Source organism: Arvicola amphibius, chromosome 6 (genome assembly GCF_903992535.2).
Source record: "Arvicola amphibius chromosome 6, mArvAmp1.2, whole genome shotgun sequence".
In the NCBI taxonomy this organism is placed as follows: Eukaryota; Metazoa; Chordata; class Mammalia; order Rodentia; family Cricetidae; genus Arvicola; species Arvicola amphibius.
The window spans coordinates 3,752,500-3,775,425 of NC_052052.2; the positions used below are offsets into that span (position 1 = coordinate 3,752,500).

Here is a 22,926-nt window from a genome sequence, read left to right on the forward strand (position 1 = left end):
AGCAATGTGTTCGCTCCTACAAATTTTGGGAAGGCACAGTTACCTTGAATGAACACACACCAGGAGGTTCTGCCTGGAAAGTCTGTAACTGGGCCCTCGGCCCTCGCTCCGTTCTCATGCTTTGGGGAGGTTGGCAAACATTCTGGGGACCACCACTGCACACTTAAGAGCTTAGCAGTGAGGCAGCTCCGTGGGGGCTGTCAAGATATATCATTCCCTGAATCCTGACAAGGAAGTAGTCTCCCTGGACACCACCTCTTGGGCAACTCACAACCCGATTTATCCCCAAAAGCTAAGGCTTCAGCCGCTACGGCTAAAGAGCAAGACACTTACAATGGGTATCCCTTCCCATTTATTTTTAATAATGGCTGAGCATGAAAGGGATTCGACTTCCTGCCGGTGCTCTCCCTGACCCAGCCGGTCTCCCTCTTGTCTGGCCGAGCCATCTGAAGATACACTGTCCATAAAAGGGGATTGAGGCTCTCAGCTCTGCTCTGAAACACAACGCCAAGCCAGAAGCCTGGCAACACGGGACAAGGAAATCCAGCAAAGCCACCAGGGGAACGTGTCCACCATACAATGAGAAAACCCGGGGTCCCTGGCTTGGGCCAGGATACTGTGTGGGAGTCTTACTGCTAGGGCAAAGCAGAGCTTTCGACGACTGCAGGAATGAGAGGTGTCCCTGCAAGCTGACCACGCCTCACGGTGGGGGGGGGGCACCCATGGTGAGGAGCTGAGCCTATCTTTGGGGAAGGCTCCCAGCTATGTACAGAAAATGACAAAAGGATCGCATGTGCTCTCGAGTAGTCCAGGAGGAAGAACAGATGAGCCTGGCTCAGAGTGGTGGACGCAGAGATGGCAATGGGACACGAGGTCATCCCATGCTGCCCTGCACCCCGTCTATGTGCCCGTTTCCCATAAAAAATAAAATATACTCAGGGGAAGGGAGATGGCTCCAGAGAACAAGTGTCGACTGAGCAAGCATAAGGACAGGAGCCTGGATCCCCAGAGGCCGCACAACAGCACGTGATGACACCGGCTGCCCCAGCACATGGGGAGCAAAGACATGAGATTCCCCAGGATGGGCCGGCTGGCTAGCCTAGCCAGAACTCCTGAGCTCTGGGCTCAGTGAAGGACCCTGCTGGATAAATAATGTGGAGCACGAGTGAGAAAGACTCCTGTCAGCGACTTCAGGCCTCCTCACGCTTGTGCACACAGACACACACGCACGCACACCCCTGCATGTTCCCATATCCACGACGAGAGGAAGGAAAAGGAAGCAGGGAGCCCACATCCCGGATGGATACTGAAGATAACGCCTCCACAGACAGCGGTGGGGCTGCGCTGCTGGGTGCCGGGTGCCCCTCCTTGTCCAGTAGAGCCTGTGGACAAGGCTATGCCGTGGGTAGGTCTCATGTAGCCCAGCCTGGCCAGAAACTAGTATACAGATGAAGAAGGCCCTGAGCATCTGATCCTCCTGCCTCTGCCTCCCAAGTCACACTGGACAGGCGCCTGCTGCCTAGCAGTACCTCACAGGCCTGGTTCTCCCACAGTCCGCCCGCAACGGCCCACACCCATGCACACCTGCACCACCCACACGCACCTGCATCACCCATGCGCACCTGCGCAGCGCATGTGAGGTAAAACACCTGGTGACAAGGCAACAGGTGATAAGCTGTTCGCTAAAGTGACCAAGACTTGAGGTTGACTCCAGGAAGGCCGTGTGTGAGCAGAAGACACAGGAGTCGGGGCTCTGGCAGCAGCAAAGATGGAGAGCATAGTGGACGAGTGGGCTCCAATCCCCTCCCTGCCCCAGGTTTAATTCCCTTCTTTAGAAAACTGGCTCGGGATGAAGCCCTCGCCACAGTGGCTCTGTCTTCCGTTGCATTAGCTGTCAAATGATCTGGGATTTTCCAAACAGAAACTGAGTCTTAAGAGCGGCATGATCAGCTTCCCAGGGACTCTGTGCCCCATGTAAGCTGTCTACCCGCTCCACTCCTGCCAACCAAAACTACAAAGTCTTACTTTTAATCCTGATGTAGATGCATGGAAAGTTTACTCTAAAAAGCCGCTCATCACTCATGCAGATTCGAGCTTCCACTACACTTAACAGCAAATGAAAAATGTAGTAAAATGGCCTCATTTCTCAAAATAATTACCGGCTCAATAATTATGAATTAGAGGTGTTTCAGTGCGTGAAGTTTTCTGGGCAGTGTCCTACCATCGCAGAACGTCCAGTCCCCACAAAGATGACGGGGGCAGAAAGAGGCGGGTTCCCCACAGGCCATGCTGTTACCAAGGCTTTTAATGCAGAGAAGACACTGGTGCCCGCCAGTCCCCCTCGGCATGAAGCTAACTGCACGGAAGCTGATCCATAAAGGAGACTCACACTGCCGTCCGCTCCCGAAGGGCTGCTGAACACGTACTCCAGCTGGAAGACGATGGCAAAGGCCGGATGACTGACCATCTCCGGAAGTCGCAAGTGGCTTCTCAAAACTAGAGCCTGGTTCCCAGAGCTGGTGGGAAACACAAACCAGGAGGTGCCGGGTGTCGGAACAGGGGCTCCCTCCACCCGTGTCCCCTCCCCGTGAGGAGCAGCCGCAGTCCAGGGGCTCCAGAACACGGGGGTCCACTCTGCTCAGCCTACAGGGGTCACTGCATTTACCACTAGCACCACCTCCAGACTTGAGGAGGTAGCCTGCAGGGGAGACAGTTGAGTCACTGAGAGTGGCCAGAGAGGTGAGGGAGCCCCTGTGTGACAGCTGACCCCTGCGCGCCCTACAGTGATGTCTGCATGGGGCCCGGCACATGAGATTCAACCGAGTAAGACATGAAACCTTTGGAAAAGAAACCCCAGGGCCGCTCCAGGAGGTATGCGAGGGGCTCTTCAGACCCTTGGCTGGAAGCTTCTAAAGCTCTAGCCCCAAAGTTGTCACAGCAAAAATAGTGGCTTTTCCTAAGTGTACAACCCTGAGGTTTTGCCTGGTAGGTGTGGCCGAGCATAAGGGAAGAGGGGTGATTGAGAGGCACCCCACAGGGCAAGCCACCCTGTATGCTCAACATCCCCATGTCACCTCGGCCCCTCGACGTGGGAGATACCTGTTCTTAGAAGAGGCACTGACTCTCCTGCTGAAGCTGGCCGAGCGTGTCAAGGCCACGTCCATCTCAGGTACGAGCACAACCACCTGGGGCCTGTGCACGAAGCCCAGGCCGTTGTGGACACAGACGTGCAGGCGTCTCTCCAGGACCTCTAGGGTACCGCCATCCAGCAGGCTGGCGCCCTGTGACAGACAAGGATACAGAGAAAGAGTCCTGAATGACTATTAAGAGAGTGGCCACAGGAGGTGGGGTGAGCCAAGACGAGTCCACAAAGCTCCCAGGTGGACTGGCACTGAGTGGAAAAGAGCCGATCCAGAGGGCAGGACACAGCAATGGCCACTGGCTTGAACACACTGGGTACACTATGCACTTCCCAAGCAGCGTGATCTTCCCCCTGCGCATGGGGAATCCCTCACAAGCAGACAACTTAACAACCTCGTAACATGGACCTCAGATCCTCCTGGGAGCCACCTCCTTGAGATGCGCACCACAGTGATGGAGAGAGACCCAGGGGCAGAACACACCCCCAGGTTCCACTCTGTCCTTCAGGAGGAAGTGGGGTGGGAAGAGGACGCCGGCTCAGGCAACAAGTCACAAGCTGACAGAAATGGAGTCTGCCCCAAAGCCACGGCTAGACACCACAGACCTCCATCTTAGCAAGAAATGCATGGCACCCTAACAAATGGGCAGGTGTCCCTCCCAGCTTAGCGAGGAAGGCACGGAACCCTAGCAAATGGGCAAGTGTCCCTCCTGGCTTAGCGAGAAAGGCACGGAACCCTAACGGACAGGTGTCCCTCCCGGCTTAGCGAGAACAAGCCTCAAGGTCAGAAGCACCTGCACCTGGGGTATTAGAGGTGGTCAAGCCTCTGTGTGCATCAAACTGCTACTGTCCGCCACACAAGCCACGCCCATAGTCACGGTGGCAGAGGCTTCACATGCAGGGCAAAGGCTATGACCTGAGAGTGTCACTATTAGCCACTCCCAGGGTAACCTCCCGTAGCCTGAAGATCTTCTTCCCACTCAAGATTGATGTGCTCGATGCCCTTCTGTGTGCTGTGAATATGTTTTTATTACCATTGGCTAATAAAGAAGGTGTATTGACCTATGGCAGGGCAGAATATAGCTATGGCAGGCCACACTCTGGCCACAGCTGGGACAGTTGGGAAAGAGCCCCCCCAACTGCAAAGGTATTCGGAGGCTCTCGCGGTACACAGAGCATCTGAGAAGACCTCTTGTCAGCGCAGCAGGGCCCAGAGCATGAGGCTGACCGGTCAGCAACAAGACAGGACCGGAGAGAGAACCCAGTGCATCCTGTGGGGGGTGAGCGAGGCCCTGAGTCAGGCCAACATGGGGGCTCCATGTGCTGCCCTCATAACTGCCACTTCAATGCCCCTGTTCAGGGTGACCCCCCAAAAGCTGCACCCAAGCACATGAACAAACCCATGTGTTCAGAAGCAACAGACAAGATCGGAACAGGTTCCCAACAGAGGCTCTCTGGGGACAATAGGGCTGTGTCCACACAGTTAGGCAGGACTCAGAGTGTCTTATGAGAGCACACCACTGACAGAAAACCACCAAGAGGGGTCACCTTCAGCCACCTCCTCAAATGAGTCCACCTGGCCTCAAAGGTCCGTGGTAGCGGCTAAGTGTCTTATGGTTCCCTCTTTTGGTGAGGTAGTTCACTTTTAAAGGAAAACTATTTCACAGTCTACGGGAAATCAGTGCAGCAGGCTGTCAGTGCCCCCTACAGAGTGGAGGGTCTGCTCAAGGCGTGGCCTGGGAAAATGGACCCTCCTAGCCCACTTCATCTGGTAAGCCAGGGAAAGAAGTGCCCTCTTCAGCCAGGAAACCAAAGGGCAAAGGCAGTACCAAACCTTTCAGGATGAACCCCACAACCGGGACCACACCCCCCAGGATGAACCCCACAACCAGGACCACACCTCCCAGGATGAACCCCACGACCAGGACCACACCTCCCAGGATGAACCCCCACGCCCAAGATCACATCTCCCAGGATGAACCCCCGACCAAGTTCACACCTCCCAGGATGAACCCCCGACCAAGATCACACCTCCCAGGATGAACCCCCAAGTCCAGGATCACACCTCCCGGGATGAATCCCCACACCCAGGATCACACCTCCAAGGATGACTCCCCAGACCGCGACCACACACACCTCCTGGGATGAATCCCCACACCCAGGATCACACCTCCCGGGATGAACCCCCACACCCAGGACCACACTTCCCAGGATGAACCCCGACACCCAGCAACACCAAATGTAGGTCATCGCAGCCCTGCGGCAGGCAGCAGGGTCAGGCCACACTGCAGCAGGGTGAGACATGAGTTACCTCCCGGAAGTGGTCGCTCATGAGCAGTCCCAGAAGTTCCTCCTCGAACTTCTCCAGAGAGGGGTACAGGGTGAAGAAGAGGTCATCTAAGTGCCATGTGGTGGACTTCTGCAAGCGAGGCTTCCTCAGGGCATCTCCTGGAGTGGGAAGAGGGCTCTGTTAACTTTGTTCCTGCCAGTCTCAGGCTGCTCGAACAGCACACCAGAACCTCCGCAGGGCGCAGGGCGCAGGGCAAGGTGAGCTGAACCAAGCTCACCCAGCACCTTCTGGCTCCAGCTCTATGAGGCTTTAGCAAGACCATGCCAGCTCTGACTCACGCTGCTGACCTACCCTGCGTCATCTGAACCATCAGATATGTGTGTGTCCATGCTACAGACACGGGAAGAAGCATGCCAACTAGTACCACAAGAAAACCCTCTGGCCTGACCCAGAAGTACCTCCTGGGGCTGGCTGGGGACAGGGAAGATAAGGATAGCCCCGGAACAGGGCTCGGTGTCTATGCTGATGGCAGGATCCAGGTATGCTGTCTTCCTCAGTTCCCCAGAAGCAGCCAGCCACTTCCCACAACCCGGTGGAACCCATCTGCTCCCGTCTCCACCCCCTATGCTTTCTGTGATCACTGACGCATTTAGATCAAAGATTGTGGAGGAAGAAGTCACTGCCCTCAATGGTTCCCTGAGCAGTGAGGTGGTCCCTAACCCTAGGACCCCACTGTCCTGACGAGAGACAGAAAGGTTGCCATGTGGCTGTTCCTTAGAAAGCGTCTAGAAAGAAGGGCCCATGTGGTGGGCATGGAGGTCCCTGAGGCACGTCCAGCACTCAGGTCACTCCAAGCAGAACATTACAGCAAAGCAGGGCCAGATAACTCTATGAGAAAGAAGGGAAAGGAGGGGAGCTGGAGCCAGGAAAGAGGAACGTGAGAGACGCAACAGCTCTCTTTCGACTCCCTGCTCTCTCCTCTCTACTGGGCAGACCACTATGCCTGCTCTCTCAGACTTCCCACCCTCTCCTCTCTGCTGGGCAGACTACCATGTTCTGCGAATCAATTTCTTATGTCCACAGAGGCTCAGGCAGGGCCGCAGGCTGTGAGCAGCCTTGGCACTTCTTCAGAAGAGCACCCTCTCCCCACCCGCTGGCAAGCAGTGCGCCACTCAGACCCTGATCACAGAGCAGGTCACAGATGGAGGTACGTGACTCCACAGCAGACAGGAAGGACCCACACAAGCCTCACTATCAGAACGGGTGACAGTCTGGATCGTGTGGTCTGGATCTGGTGAAAAATGACACCTACCCCTTCTGTACTCAGTACCCACTGGCAACTTGGACGCCTTTGGGACTCTTCATAGCACCGTCCACCAGATTCCTGGGAGTCAGGACACTAGAGACACCCCCTCCTCACCCTCATCTCCTAAGGGCCCAGGGACACCGAGCAGCTCCTGTGGCCACTGTCACCGCTCCTATCTCACAATGCCCAGTTCCTATCATTTCCTGTCCCTGTCACTGGACACAAAGGTGCTACTCCACCTCGGGCCACCACCCAGCTCAGGGCAATGATGGTGTGTCCAACTTCTCACAGTGCTGACCCTGACTTGTGTCTGTATTATCTGCTTCTACAGAAACAGGAAGGGAAACACAGCAACCTCCTTGCCCTCACAAGGCTTACACTGCCTCGGACAGATGGTGGGTCGACTCTATGCCACGGAACATTCGAATGCTCAACAACCAGGCACAAGGATGAAAGACAAGCAGCCTGCCTGGCCTGGCCTGGCACAGACTTCACTGCCAACAGGGGAAAGCCATGGCAGAGAATGACGAACAGACTGCCGAGGATCCACGGTGGGAAGAGAAGTCAAGCTCAAGCAGGCTACAAGGGAGACAGAATGAGGACAGAAGAAGAGAGGGCCACACCAGAGGCTACCCCTTAGTGTCCAGGAGCACAGGCAGGTAGAGGGCCTGGAACCAGAGCTTAACAGCACAGAGCCCAGTGAGGAGCTGAGCAGATGCTGCAGCCCTGACAAGAGCCTCTCACATCGCTCGGCCAAACCACCTGAAGGCTGGTGACCAGAGCAGACCAGCCCACAGGAGAAGGGTGGGGTCTGGTCAAAACCTTCACCTGCTTACGAGAGCAGGGAGTGTGACGGGAATGAGGGCGGGCTCAGGAACCAAGCTTGCAGGGACGCTGACTCTCCCTATGGCCCTGGACCAGCCCCTCCTGCTCTCGGTTCAGCTCTTCAGCTGTGCAAGAGCAAGCAGCATCCCCCATACACACGCACACAGCAGTGGGAACCAAGTTTCCACAGAAGGTCCTCCTGCGGAAGCCACCGTGAATGTTCTATCAGCCACACCCCACCTCTACTCCCGGGAAGGATGTACTGTATATGTACACTTCTGACAAAGGTCAAGACAGCCAGTCCCAGAGGGCTACTGTCATTCAGCAAAGGAGACTACAGGGCTCAGATATCTCTGGTGCCCCACCAGAGGCCAGTCTACCAATAGGTGTCATCCCAAAGGCTGGTGGTCTTGACCAAGTCCTGAGGCAAACAGGAAGTGTCTCCTGTACCACCTTACCTGAGAACCTTCACGTGTATGCGGCACACACCCAGGGAATGAGGGGAAAACTGTGAGCCACAGCCTGAGGGCTGAAAAGCCATTTTGGTGAATGGGTGGTCGGCACATAGAGAACCTAAAAGCAGGGAGCACCCTGGATGTTTTGCCGACAAGGAACACCTTTCCAGAGCTGATCAAGCCAACATACCTTGTCGTGAACAGGTGTTGTCACATGCATGGGTGTGAAGGAAGAGAGACCCACATCTGCTACAGCTGGAGCCCACCCTGGGACAACTCTACTGTGTGACCTCACTATGTGCTGCTTGAACAACAACGTTAAGGCAATGGTGGGTGACAACCAAGTCTTTTGAAGGGATCATCCTAGTGCCACACACCCAATCTTACATGACAACAACACAGAAGAAGGCAACAAGTTGCTAGGGTGATGTGAGAGTCCCCTCTGTATGCTGTGATTATCATTATGAATAAAGAAACTGCTTTGGCCTATTGATAGGGCAGAACTTAGGTAGGCATGAAAAACTAAATGGCATGCTGGGAGAAAGAAGGCAGAGTCAGGGAGAAACCATGGAGCCACTGCCAGAGATAACGGTGCTAAAATTTTGCTGGTAGGCCATGACTTCATGGTAATACACAGATTAACAGAAATGAGTTAAATTAATATGTAAGAGTTAGCCAATAAGAAGCTAGAGCTAAGGGGCCAAGCAGTGATTTAATTAATACGGTTTCTGTGTGATTATTTTGGGTCTAAGCTAGCCACATGGCCCGGAACCAACAAGCGGCTTCTCCAACACGAGGGAGCTGGGATGGTGAGAGAGCCTGGCAGTCCTGGAAGGGGCCTGGGTTGGACAGGAAGTGTGACCCCATGGCCAACCCATCAAGGGCCCAGGGTCACAACCATAATCATGACCCTCTCGGCACAGAGGCGAGGGAGATGACCGCAAGCACGAGATCCACAGTGGCAGGTAGAACCTTCTGGAACAGATCATAGAGGACTAAGGAGGCTGGGCAGGTTTGGGAGTCTCTGTGTAGCAACCATCTCTGGGTCACATCTTGTGACACCACGGCTGTGGAGCAAAATGCCCAAGTCTCAAGCTTGGCTTTGTTGCCAAGCTATTCCCCAGCCTTCAGGGGGCCAAGGCTCATGGGCTGAAGAGACCACACAGCAAAGAGAGCAGAGGCCAGGAACACAAAGCTACTGGTAGCGGCTTTCTCTGCAGGGATAAGTGTGGAGGGGAGAATGTCTAGTCCTCCCTGAAGGATTGTTAGTGTAACTTCAGATCTTTACAATAAAAAGCTGCTTAGTGTCCCTTCAACAACCCACTTAAAAATGCTTACAGTGGTCAACTTTGTTGTTTGTATTTCAGTACAACCAATAAGTAGTCATGACAATGTCACTGATCCGTGACCCAGGAGCGAAGGGAGCCAGTGACAGCGGTGTTCCCGGCACAGCCATGGAGACAAGAAGTGTGGGTGCCACAGCACTTCTCAGGGAAAGACAGTGAGCAGGCTGGAGGCTGACACTCTTCACCACGGAACTGAGTGGTGGGTGTCACTGCCACCGGCTCTCCCACCACACCACCGGGCCACACCGCTGAGCTAAGGGAAACGTGGGCAGCCCAGACGCCATCACCTGTCAGGATGAGCCCAGGTCCTCTGAGGTTTGAGCTAACCCAGACTTGCAGTGGCCAGATCCAAGGGCAGCTTACCCGTGTCCCCGTGAGGAGGAAGGAGGCCAGGGATCTGCTGGAGACCAGACACCAGGAGATTCTCAGGGAGCAGGTGGAAGGCGGGCTCCAGGGGTGGGTGTGGCTTCAGGGTGTACTGCAGGCTACAGTTCTCCATCAGCGTCATGTGCTTGCTCTCTGCGGGAGGAGCAGCGGACAGGGGCTAAAAGCGAGAGTATTTCCCATCAAAGAGCTAAAACCCAGGAATGACAACAAACGCCATGAGCAAACAGCTGTTTCCTAAGGAATGATGTCAGACGTGCCGCACACACCTGTCTTAACACTGGGGGACCGCATGCAGGAGGAATGTGCATTCCAGGCTAGGCCTGGCTCCACACAGCATGCCTTGTCTCAAAATAACAAAAATAAAATAAAGGCAAAAAGGACCAAGCTGCAGTCTCTCTGTTGAAACTGAAACAAGAAGATCTTGTCTCTCGGCTTTTGCTTGAGCTGTGCGTGAGCGCATGCATGTGTGTATGTGTGTGCATGATGCAGGGAGATGAAGGCTAGAGGGCCCCGTGGGTGCTGTTCCTCAGGTTCCTTCCACTTTTTGTTTCACACAGGATCTCTTATGGCCTAGGATTTCACCAAGTAGGTTGGGCTGGCTGGCCAGTGAGCTCGTGGAGATCTGTCCGTCTTCATCCCCCACCTCTCTGCTACTGGATTATGAGCAGGTGCCAGCAGCTGCCACCATGCCGGCTTTTTAGCTGGGCTCCAGGGACCAAGCATCTCCATGGCTCTGTGAGTGTTTTCTGAGATAGTTTCACTGTCTGTATTGCTCAGACTGACCCTGGACTCCAAGAATTAAGGGATCCTACTCCCTCAGCCCCACAAGTGTCCAGGACACCACCATGCTCAGCTTCACAACGGTGAGGTTTTATTCTGACGAATTCAGTCTTTCTGGCCGTAAAACAAGCTGCGCGGTTTCCAGGCCTGGCTAGGACAGGAAGATGCTCAAGCTGACTTTTAGTCACAGCCTTGCAGGCAGCAGGCCCCACATGAGGCAGGCACAGGAGGGCAGGTCAAAGACAGAGGCAGGGTCCTCCTCCGTCCACTACAGAACCAAAGCCAGCCTGTAACAGAGGGGCCAGAACAACCACACAGTCTGCTAGGCTGAAAGGGTTCAGAATGAGAAAGACAACCAGAGAGAGGTAGAGAGCGCTCAGGAAGTCAGGAGCTTGAGACACATGCCAAGACCAGGCTAGGCTCTTACGTTCTATGGGATCCTGGAGGAGTGGGTGCAGAAGGGCTCTGGGGGTGCCGTGATACAGCCTCAACCTGAAAGACAGAACCAAGAAACCATGTCAACCTCCCATCTCCTATGACCAGGACAGCCCCTGGGACCCTGCCTCCCAGAGCCTCTTAAATGTTGCTGGTCACATCTGCTGCAGAAACAGGGGTGGCTGAGGGCAGGGCCAGCCTGCCATGTCATCTTAAACACGACCCACAGACCTGCAGCCCAAGGAGCAGGAAGCTAGAAAAAGGGCAGGAGAGACGGCTAGGTAGTCAAGGGCAGTTGCTCACAACCACCTGAAACCCTATCTCCAAGGGATCTGATGCCCTCTTCTGGTCTCCATAGTGCACACACATGCATACAGACACACACATGCAAACAATAATGATGATGATAATTTTAAGCTAGAAAGCAACAGAAATAACCTGACTGTGAAGTCCCAGGAAGACACTGCCCAGCCCCCTTACTGGAGCCCCGTCTTTAACCAGGCATGGCATGCCCATGCACGTCTGCAAGGTATGTCTAGTTACACACTGGGCAGAGACTGCTCCTGGCATATTCTGGTGGTGGCCGAAGCACTGCCAGGAATCCCACAGTGCATGAGATGGCTCCACAGAAAAGAATAGCCAGGCCTGAGGGAGCAGCTCCTACACTGAGAAACTCAGATCTAGAGGTGCAGTGTGAACGTGAACCCTGGTCGGAAGGACTACACAGAGCTTATCCATCTTGGTACGTCCAGTCTCTAAACAGCCTGGTGTGTGCCAGGCCCTCGACTGTCACCTGCTGCCTCTTGTGCAGAGATGAGCGGGCAGCCTGCATAAAATCCTGAAAATGGGCAACAGATAGGGCTTGGGCCTGAGGACATACCCCATTCAACCTGACGCGCTCAACCAAAGCTGCTTCTCACTCCACAGAAAAGAGCAACTCTTGGCTAATTTAGAATTAGTAGCAGACACATACACGTGTTATACAGATATTCTTGCAAACAAAGCACCCATGTACATAAAATAAAAATAATTAAATCTTTAAAGAGAGAGAGAAACACAGAAGGTACCGTTTGTCCTGGGCAGCAGAGGTGGGAGACTCCGGCTTATTGCCAAAGATGCGAAGAATTCCAAACCCACAGGACAGCACCTGCAGGAAGCCATCCCTCTTCTTGCCTTCAGCGACCACTTCTACCACGGCCACAATGTTTGGGTGGTTCAAGGTGGTGTGGAAGTAGAAAGGCTGCAAGAGAGAAAGCGGAGGGCATAGCATCCAGGCCAAACCTTCACAGGCTGGGGAGGTGCAAGCTTGGGACCTGGAGTCCCTATCCCAGAAGCCCATATAAGTGCCAGGTGGGTGGGTGGGCAGCCCACTTGTGACTCTAGCCCTGGAGAGCAGAGATGGGATCCCCAGAGCAAGCTGGATATCAAGACTAGCACATCAGTACACTCTGGATTTCACTGAGGGACTGTGCTCCAATGGGATGAGAGCCACATCCCTTCCTTGTTCAGTTCAACGTACTTGTCTGGGGTTCAAACTGGCCAAGTCGCACTCCCCTATCAACCTAAGGCAGCCAAAAGCACTCGGATACGTGTATACACCCACACAAATATGTGTATGCACAAACAAATGTGCCTGCACACACGCACACAACACAGACACCACAAAACACACTGAGAGGCACAGTCAACCCAAGCCTCGGCCACCTCACAGCATAGAAACTTGGGCCACAGCTTGGCATGCGGACTCTCACCCTGCCTGATATGTGTGTTTTATGGAGTCCCATTTAAGTGTGCTTCAATCAAGAACTCTTAGCCTTCCCTAAACTAAGAGAAGAAGCAAAGCCCACAGCCAGCACCTTTCCCAGTGAAAATCAGCTGAGATCTGGTTGGGAGGTGAGGGGGTTAGGCCGTTAGTAACATAGGTGAGGGCTTTATTTTTTAGTCATGTGTACGGGGTGGGGTGGGGGAGGAGCAATGTGCATCCCGAGAAGCTGGAAGAGAAACTCCGATCCCCTAGAGCATGGTTGTGAGCCATGGGTGCTGGGAACTGAACTTGGGCCTAGTCCTGTTAATCGATAAACCCATCTCTCCATTTTTTGTTTTGTTTCGTGTGCTTTTTGAGACGGAGGCCTCAGCAGCCCATGCTGACTTCAAGTTCATGATGTAGCTGAGAACGACCTTGAACTCCTGATCTTCCTGCCTCCATCTCCCAAGTGCCAAAGAACAGGCTTGTACCCCCAAGTATGGTATGATATCTTTTCATTAAAAGATTTTTAGAACCTAGTAGATATTAGTCAATTTCTTCTTAAAGGGCCTTCATTTATAACATTCCTACTCCCAAAGTGCAAAAGGAAATCTCTGGCCCCTGGGTGGGTGAAGGCATACAAGGGGAAGACACGGGACAGCTGAGGCAAATCCATTTCCCTCTATCGTGAGAGCACGTGCACACACACACACACACACACACACACACACCTGGTTTGGTTCAATGCATTTGTTCCCAGTTCTAATTGGCCACATCACAAACATAAGGGACAGAGGTGGAGCTAGGGGTTGGGTTTGCCAACCTCAGGGCCTCATGTCCTGGGCTGGCTTCCATATGCTGCCACCTTTCAGTGTCGGGGTGTCTAGCCCCAGCTGAGCACAAAGGCACCCCCTTCAGACAGCGCCAGGCATGGCAGAAGGTGACCAGTGCCATGGGATTGAAATTCAGGCTAACACCCCTATTAAGTGGTCATTACCATGGTGTCACCCAGAAAGTGGTTGCTGTAATCACAGACTGTCAGCCAGGATAACGGAGGGATGCATTAAAACATCAGCCACGAACTATAAATCGTTATTCTATTATCTTTTATTGCAGAATGATGAAATAATGACCACTTAGAGCTGGCAGGTGGCAGGGCTGAGACGGAATTATGCCTCGGGTTCCCAGACGCGGCGGTTCGCAGAGCCCGCTGGGCTGCTCAGCCTGTCAAGATCTCACCTGCATATTTACACCTGTACATACTGGTTTTGTGAAGACTGCCCTCTTTCTCTTTCGGCAGTAAAACTAACATTTAAATTTTCGCAGGAAGCAGTCGGCATTGCCCAGCTTGGAGGTCACCTTGAAACTGCTCCACCTGAGCAGTGGGACCAGTGGGGGCCAATCCAAGCAAAACACCGAGAACAAGCATACTGTGCCACTTAGGCAGAGCTTCCCCATCTTAGCCAGTCCCAGCATCTTTCGGCAAACACACTGAAAGGCCATCCAAGTTCAGGCTCATGGGCCTCATTCCTAGCTAAGAGTGTGTTCTTTTCCAAACATCCAGTGTGGTGACCATGCTAAAGAAGCCATAAGAAGCCTGGGAAACACATCAGCCTTCAACAAGTTCAAAGCACAAAGGCTTTATAAACGGCAAATTGGGCAGCTAGGAAAATGCTTACATTGCTCAGGAGCCAAGAGCTTTGAGCAACAGGGGAAACAAAAGCCTCTCGGAGATGGACACACAACACATGCTCTTCTCCGTTCTTCTGGATCACCTGTGCCTAGGAGTACCCCTCCCCCCGACCACCCCAGTTTTCCAGCATGGTGCCTAGGAGCACCCTCCATCCCCTCCACGCCCCCCCCCCAACCACCCCAGCTTTCCAGCATGCAAAAGGCTTGGGCAAAATCCCAGACAGCACACGACTGACACCTGTGAGCAGCCCTCCAAACCAGCAATTTAATTAACATAACGCCATACATTTTGAGGAGAAAACTGTGTGTCAACTAAAACAGCATGATTAAAAGTCTGAGTCAAGCCCATCAAATCCCCTGTAGAGAAAGTCACGCCAACAGAAGAGAAGGCTGTTTCTCTCTCTCTCTCTCTCTCTCTCTCTCTCTCTCTCTCTCTCTCTCTCTCTCTCTCTCTCTCTCTGTCTCTCTCTCTGTCTCTCTCTCTCTGTCTCTCTCTGTGTCTCTCTCTCTCTCTCTCTCTCTCTCTCTCTCTCTCTCTCTCTCTCTCTCTCTCTCTCTCTCTTTCACACACACATACCCTGTGTCACAACTCTCTCATGAACAATGGCTCCTCCCTGGAGGGGTAAACAGATTAATAAATCATCCTGATGCCTTCATCTCCAGAAACAGACACCACTGCCCAGGGGCCAGGTTTCCATTTCTTGCCCACAATGACAGAACTGAAAACAGCTCTGACAGTGAGCCTCTAGGAAGCTGCACTCGGCATGCCCTGCTGACAGCTAAGCCGACCTCCTACCCATGCTCACGGGACCAGCAGAGAGCTGCAAAAAATTAAACCAGCATCGTGCAAAAGAAGTAATTCAAAACAAGCCATGAGAGTTGAGGAGGGGGCTCCGTGCATATGAGTTCTTGCCATGCAAGCATGAAGACCTGGGTTCTGGTCCCGAGCACCTAGGCAAAAAAGCTGCCACCTCCGGGCCAGGGGTGCGCTTGGACTGGATGGTGGAGATAAAAGGAGAACCTGATTACCCTCCCACTTACCCCTGTGCAACACACACACACACACACACACACACACGACACGCACATACACACACACATGCACACAAACACATATGTATACATATGTACGTGAATGCACATAAACACATGTGCACGTGCATACACATATCACATACAAAACACTTATGTACATACATGTATATATGTGTACATGCATGCACCACATACAAACGCATGTGCACACACAAACACGTGTGCACGAATGCACATGTACATGCCACATACAAACACATATATACACACATGCACACACATGTGTATACACATGCACGCTCACCCATACCTGCACAACAACAACAACAAGCCTTTAATGCAGGACCTTCAGGAAAACAATCCACAAATGCATCCTGCAGCTTCCATTACTGATTCTGTCTCAGCCTAGGCTCAGGTCTCCTGGCCTGTGGCCATCAACAATGACCACCCCAAGCTGGGCCAACTCTATGCAACCCACGCTCCCCTAAGACATTCACAGGCTCAGTCCTGAAGTTGGAAGCTGGCCCTGCAGGGAAGGTGTCATAATGGTAAGGTCAGCACAGGCCAGAGACAGCAGCCCAGCCCTCCACGGGAGTGCTTCCAGAGGGGCAATGCAAACTTGAACCCTGGCTGGAAGGTTACACAGGAGCTTGTCGGTCTCTGTATGTTCAGATGGGTAGGTATGGCAGGTGCTCAAACACCATCTACCCAGTGAACTTACCCCACTTCATGGGCAGCTGCCGGGATCCTCATGGCTCACACTCAACTGCCCATCTCTGCAGAAGGTGTGCAATGGTCACAGAGCTGAGTGACCCTCCTGAAACCCCAGCTTTGGCCCATGTGCAAATGGTAATAATCCCAGCACTTGGGCCCAAAGCTTGCCCTCCCTCCAACTGGAGAGCAATTCCTTGGCTAACTTATAAAAGGGGGTGATCACACGCCACCAACCTAAAGCAAGAGACACCAGAGGACAGACGCAACCAGCCTCAAGTCCCTTATCCCCAGTCACTGGCAGGCCACTCCCCAAACAGTGAGAACCCAGCCTTGGCCACAGTCTACAGACACTGCTCCCATCAGGCCCCACGCTAGGCGGATCCTAGGAATGAGTGGGGCCTTCTGACCTGGGCCCCATGAGAGGCAGAGGGCCTGAGAGGGTCCAGTGCATGATCTGGATCCGACCTGATGAAGCAGGGGTCTGGAAGGGGTCAGGGCATTCCTGTCAGCATCCTTCACTGCATGGCTCTGTGACTCTGAGGAGCGAGAGCCACCAGGGCTCCATCCTCATTCCTGGATCTGAAAACACACGTTGCTATCATGGACCGGGAACCGCCCTGCCGCTTTCTCAGCACCTGGACTGGAACACACTGGGGAAGGGGTCATTGCTCTGGGTGGAGCTCTGTGTGGAGAGCCCCAGTCAGACAAGAAAACAATCCACCTTATGTTATGTCCACCTTAGAAGACATGGGGAATGGCGCCGTACCGTGGCCACCACGAAGACTTTTGAAAAGCATTTCCTAGAGGTTGAAAGGTTAACCATCTGAAAGGAAGCAAAAAGCAATTTCTCTGCCAGGGGAGATCTCAGAGAGGGCAGAATGGAGAAGACCAGGGACTAGGGACCAGCGAAGAGTCACTGTTTACCAAGGCACGTCTCTGGTGTTCCAAGTCTCTTCTGGGATGGCATCTCCCACCCACCCCCACCCCCTCCACCATGTGCCAGCTCAATACACTGGAGCATCACTCGGTCCATCTACTGGCCACAAACAGACCACACAGCCTCAGTAGCCCCGAGCACAGCCCCCTGCTGCTGGTAGCTGCTTAACATCACAGCAGAGCTGCCCGACTTGCACGCCTGAGCCACCGCTGAAAGACAAGCAGCGTCCTGGTCATCTGTCCCTAGAGGCATGTGGCCGGGGCAGCAGGACAGCCAGTGGCCACAACCACAGCACATGCTAAGTGCCCACCCAGAGCATGTCAATCTCATACGGCACAGGTGCAGGCACACAGCACACACAGCAAAGGGAACTCCCCTTTGCTTCACTGAGCACAGGAGACAGGGGAAGCGGGTGTGAAGAGGCGCTGAGGCTGTGGGGCAGGCTTCATCGCTGGGCCATCTGCTGTTTGCACTGAGCATAGCAACAAGCTGGTAAAAGCCAGAGCGGGCAGCTCAGGCTTCACCATCAGGACCCCCCATGCTCTGGCCACCACAAGCTAAGCCTACATACACACTCTCCATTTCACTGATTCCCAACACACAGCCTCAATCAAAGGCAAATCAAGACTGCTGCCCAGGTTGAGCTGGCCAAGTTGATGTGGCTCCCACCAGCATAGGTAAACAAGTCAGGAACAAGCCTGAATCCTGGATCTCCTGGACAAAGGTCTGTGTCAGGGCTCAGGAAACCTGGCCAGCAGGGGGCAGTGAAATCTGAGTGCACCTGGGCTCCTGGGGCAACGGAAACCCAGGGTAACACAAGGTCAAATCAAAGACAAAGACAGAAGCAGCATCAGAGAACGGTCTCTCGCGGCCACTGTGCATTCTACAGGAGCCACCCATCTGTGACTCCCAGGACTGCAGATGGAAGGCTCTGCTTCCGACCTGGCAACCTAGATCCCATGCTGGACCGAGTCAGGATCGCCAACAGGGAGCGGAGCAGATGTGCAACAGAGATAAAGCCCTCTCTAAATGCAGATCGAAAACAAGGGACAAAGAGAGGGGAGGAGGTGCATCTGGCTTCAGAGAAGGTTGCTGATGCCTACAGCAAGGCTCACCACCGAGGGCTGCGCATGGGGAGGCTCCATGCTCCAAGCGCCTGCTTTCTTCACCTTCAAAACAAGGACTCAAAACAAGATTGCCGCCCTCCACAGGAGGAGGACAAGGATGAGGTGAAAGTCTGGCCCTCAGACGTCCCTCCCCAGAGAAGGCATGTCATCAGAGCCACTGTCACCATTCATCACAGAAACTTCTCATGACACGAGGTTTCCGTGGGCCGTGGCACACGGGAGAGAAGGAAATCAAAAGAGCCTATCCATGCCTACAGGGCTGCCACCAAAGGCAGGAGGGGTGCGCCACCCCCACCCAATGCAGCACTGTCATGAGACAGGACAAGACTCTTCCAGAGTGACAAGGGCACAGCGCCACCCCATGCCTGTGCTGAGACGGCCCTCGTGCGGTCACACAGAGCCATGGACAAGGTTGGCAGCATAGCCTCCGTCACTGGCATGCTGGCCTGGCAGACCTTTCCAAGAGCTTTGCGTAAGTCACCCGATAACATCATGTCAGACACACTTCCGGTCCCCATGACATAGATTTTGCCAAGGTTTTATTTAATCTTCTGACCTCTGGGGTCATTATCTCCCTCAACTACCCGTGTTTAGTCTGGAAAGCCTCAGAATGAACCATGCCAAGTCACACAGAATCATAAGGCCGGATGACGGCCAAGGTCAGAGGGCAGCATGTTCATAGCCAGCCTGACACTCAGCGCCAGCTACAGCAAAAGCAGCCGTGGCAGAAAAGCAGCCACAGGGTATGAGTGACTGGAATAACAGCTCAGATGAGCCATGGTCCACTCACCGTCGGCCACGGTGCCAACGGCCATAGCGGTCTCCTCTGCCTCGCTCACTCCACCTGCTAAAGAGGAACAGCTCAGCCTTCAGAAGCTGTCACCTGGGCTCCTCACTGCCCCCTGAAGGCCAAGTATGAGACAGCATGGGGACGGTCCCTGCGGCCTCTTCAGCTCCTAAAGAGCTCAGCATCACTGGGAAGGCCCGCAGGGCACAGCTGTCCACGACACCAGCCCCCAGCTCCCCTCGTCCTCACTCTGTCCTGCTTTGCTGGGCGCATTCTCCTCCCTGCTCATCCCGGTGTTCATTGCTTTCTCGTCCTGGCCTCTCATGGGCCCTCCTCCACGGCCCTTCCTTCCCAGTCCTTCTGCCTCTTCTGAGGTTTCACAGCTCACAACCGGTCCCTCCAGTGGGATGGAGGCGGTCCGTCCCTGGGAGGTAGCCTGAGCTGAAGGCAGTCAAGAGGCTCCCCGAGGGACGTGGATTCATGCTACCTCCAAGTCTGAGGCAGAAGCTCTGCCACCCTCCACGTGGGTGAGTCATTTAACTGAGTCTGAGTTGTACCACCTGTGGCAGTCACTCTTGGCGGTCATGCTGAGTGAAGTGAGAAGCATCTAGGTTGGCAAAGCACACGTCTGGGTCTGTCTGTGAAATCACCCCAGAAAGGACCAACTACAGCAATGTTTCTCAACTGGTGAGTGGCGCGACCCTTCTGGGGGGTCAAATGACCCTTTCACCTAAGACCACTGGAAAACACAAACGTTTATATTATGTTTCATAACAGCAGCAAAATTACAGTTATGAAGCAGCAACAAAAATAATCTCATGGTTGGGGATCACCACAACATGGGGACTCTACTAAAAGGTTGTGGCATTAGGAAGGCTGAGAACCGCCGAACCTCAGGGAGCTGACCCACTCGGAATGCAGGTGATGTCCTCCCATAGACTAAAGCCCAGATGGAGAAAGCCAGGGAGAGTAAGCCCACGAGGAAAGGCGTTCTCTTTCCACTTCCTCTTGTCATGAGAGGACAGATGTTGCCACTTGTCTCTGCCGCGATGCTCTGCCTCACCACAGGGCCAGAAACACAGGAGTCAAAATGAGTCCTTAAGCTGTTGTTCCCCAGGTTTTTCTGTCATGGTGATAAATGTTAACACACCATCAGTTGAGATCAGTATCCAGAAGTTCCCTGAAGGCGGTGGGACCCCCACATCCCTGCAATCCACTGTAAACACGTCTACCTGGCTGGACATAGAGACTGTTTGGAAACAGAGTCGCACCACCAAGACAAGCTTTACAGTGGTGACCTGCTGCTCTGGGCCATGCCTGTAGGTCTCAGATGTGTGTGCCGAGCGCCCACTGTCTGGGCTGCACAAGACAGAACCCAGCATACCTTACCCTACCATAAAGCAGGCCCCACCCACGGTCACCAGAACCCACCTCATTGAAGATGATCCTGGGTGGCTGCCTGGACAGTTGATTGGTGGGCTTCACCATGGTTTTCCATGTCCTCCCAAAGAAGTGTCTGTAGGTGACATCGAAGAGAGACACTCGCAGGTGGCATTCAAGCTCTGACAACATGTCCAGGATTCCCTAGGAGACACCAGAAAAGGGGTCCTGAGAGCCACCCCAGAGCCACTCTGGGGACCCTCTGGAGGGCTCTGGGCCTACCCCATATTCAGCTACTGAAAGCTCAATTTCCTCTTGGCGACTGCCTCTCCCCACAGGACCTGGTCTTGGTGGAGTTATAAGCCGTGATACCCAGCCTGCACTGGCCAATCAGAACCCTGAAATGCCCTCGGATGGCATAAACGTAAAACACATCCAAAGGACACCAGAGGCCAGGTCATGTCAGTCAGACGCAGACCTGGGGCTGCTGACAGCCATCCTGTTAGCAGACAGGACCAAATGAAGGATACGAGTCCAGGTTGTCCCACACGCTCACGTGGGAGCCTGGCTCAGACCACACCAGGGCTGATTCTGTGCCGCGTCTGTCATGTTGCTTAATAAACTCCTCTGGCCTAAGCCATCTGGGATGGATTTCATCGTTTTGTGCAGCCATGCTAAGTCCATCCTGACAGATATGGAAACTAAATCAACTGGTCAGAATTATTCTGGGGTGTCAGTATAAGGAAATCGGAACTCTGGTCAGTGAGAAACCATGCCTACAAGCCCAGAGAAAGCAAGGTCTTTCCCACAGCCTTCTGCCCACTGCTCCTGTTTCAACCTCCAGTCCCTTTGTTACTCCCAACAGCTACAGTTTTCAGGCGACAGAGGCCTCTGCTTTGCTCGCGTTCATTCGTTCAGCAAACTTTTCCTTACCCTCTGCTGTTTCTATGTGTCAGGTGCACAACAGGAACACAACAGGAACAAAGGAAGAAAATGCCTAAGATTTCCTAGCCAGGCCAGTCAGGGAAGGGGCTCCCAGAAGACAGCATCTGGGCTGAGAGCTAAGAGACCATGGGGACATGGGGACCTTGGCACCTGGGGACAAGGACCCAGCAGAGGGAGCAGTACAAGGCCAAGTCCTCGGGCAAGAGAGCTGGGATTCTTGGGGACTAGAAATAGGTGCTATTTTTCCCTAAATTATTGTATTTTCTTGTTTTATGTATCCTTCCTTGAACCTCTGGCATCTGGAGAGTCCCTGACTAGAGATGCCCACATGCTCCCACACAGGCCAGTTCTCAGAGATGGCCACTGCCTTGCCTCTGAGAACATTTCTGACGGACAAACCCACCAGAACAGAACCCTGACCCTGAATGCTTTCTCAACCCTCACACAGAACCTGCCCATCCCAGGACCAAGACCCAGAATACTGGACAGTCTCTGTACCACAGGGATTGCTACAGTGACAGCTGGCCAGTCTTCAGTGGCTCAGCCAGCCCAGGCTCTCCCTGTGACTCTGGGCCTCTCTGGAGCCCCACATGGAGCCCCACACGGAGCCCCACACCAAGGTCTGCCACTATCTCAGCAGTTGTTTAAGATGCCTTTTCAGTGGGTATCTGAACTCAGCAAGATCCTAGGAAAGGTCCACACCCTGCAGCCTATGGGACTGCAGCAGGCTGAGCAGGAACTGGTGTGCACAGGAGCAGCTATGGGGGGAACTGGGGTGCACAGGAACAGCAGGCAGAGCAGGAGTTGGAGTGCGCAAGAGCAGCCCTGGTGGGAACTTGGGTACACAGGAGCAGCAGGCTGAGCAGGAGCTGGGGTGCACAGGAGCAGCAGGCTGAGCAGAGCCGGGGTGCACAGGAGCAGCAGGCTGAGCAGGAGCCGGGGTACACAGGAACAGCCCTAGCAGTCCTTATGGAGCCCTGGGAGAGGCTATGCTTGTGATCCCACAGAACAAGCAGCCACCCACTCCCAGCAGAAATGACGATGTGACTCAGGATCTGAACGATTGCCGTAGGAGATGGGGACAGGACAGGAATTGGGAAAGTGGAGGCAGAGGTCACTGCTTCCATCCATGCAGCAAGGACCAAGGGGCAAGTCACTAGCTGGTGAGGAAAGAACAATTCAGGGTCTGTGCTAATGGAAGGGTTACACGGGGGTGGCCATAGACAGGACACTGTCCGTGAAGCAGGAAGGAGACCCAGCCTTCCCAGGTCCAGCTGTGAACATCACAGCCCTAGTAAGTAACTAGTGGATAACTGGACATTTTCTGTACAGAGCAAACGGGAAAAGCGGTGTCACCTGTAGGGATGAGGATGGTGGGGCAGGGCAGGTCAGGGTGGGGCAGCACCGCAGCCCTCTGCCTGTGGCCTTCCCTCCATCTCTTGCCTCCACCCTCCTCTCCACGTCTGCCCAGCCACTCTCTCCTGTCTCCGCATCTGCCCGGCCACTGACCCCACTCCCCACTGCATCACTGTCCCTACTCCCCACTGCCTGCCTCCCTGACCACAGCCATCCCTCCTTCGCCGCCCTGCCTTGCATCTCCCG

At 53.9% G+C, this 22,926-nt stretch overlaps 1 protein-coding gene across 2 annotated transcripts in view; it reads right to left on the reverse strand.

The window, feature by feature from the left end:
- Nphp4 (nephrocystin 4) overlaps positions 1–22,926 on the reverse strand; it is a 75,078-nt gene that overhangs the window by 49,260 nt on the left and 2,892 nt on the right. For both annotated transcript variants that reach the window (XM_038334520.1, XM_038334519.1), the window contains exons 2-8: positions 20,431–20,583; positions 12,031–12,203; positions 10,956–11,020; positions 9,725–9,880; positions 5,451–5,587; positions 3,100–3,281; positions 2,390–2,516 (exon numbers count right to left, since the gene is read on the reverse strand). In XM_038334520.1, coding sequence (XP_038190448.1) covers positions 2,390–2,516; positions 3,100–3,281; positions 5,451–5,587; positions 9,725–9,880; positions 10,956–11,020; positions 12,031–12,203; positions 20,431–20,583 — 993 coding nt within the window. The remainder of the gene's footprint in view (positions 1–2,389; positions 2,517–3,099; positions 3,282–5,450; positions 5,588–9,724; positions 9,881–10,955; positions 11,021–12,030; positions 12,204–20,430; positions 20,584–22,926) is intronic.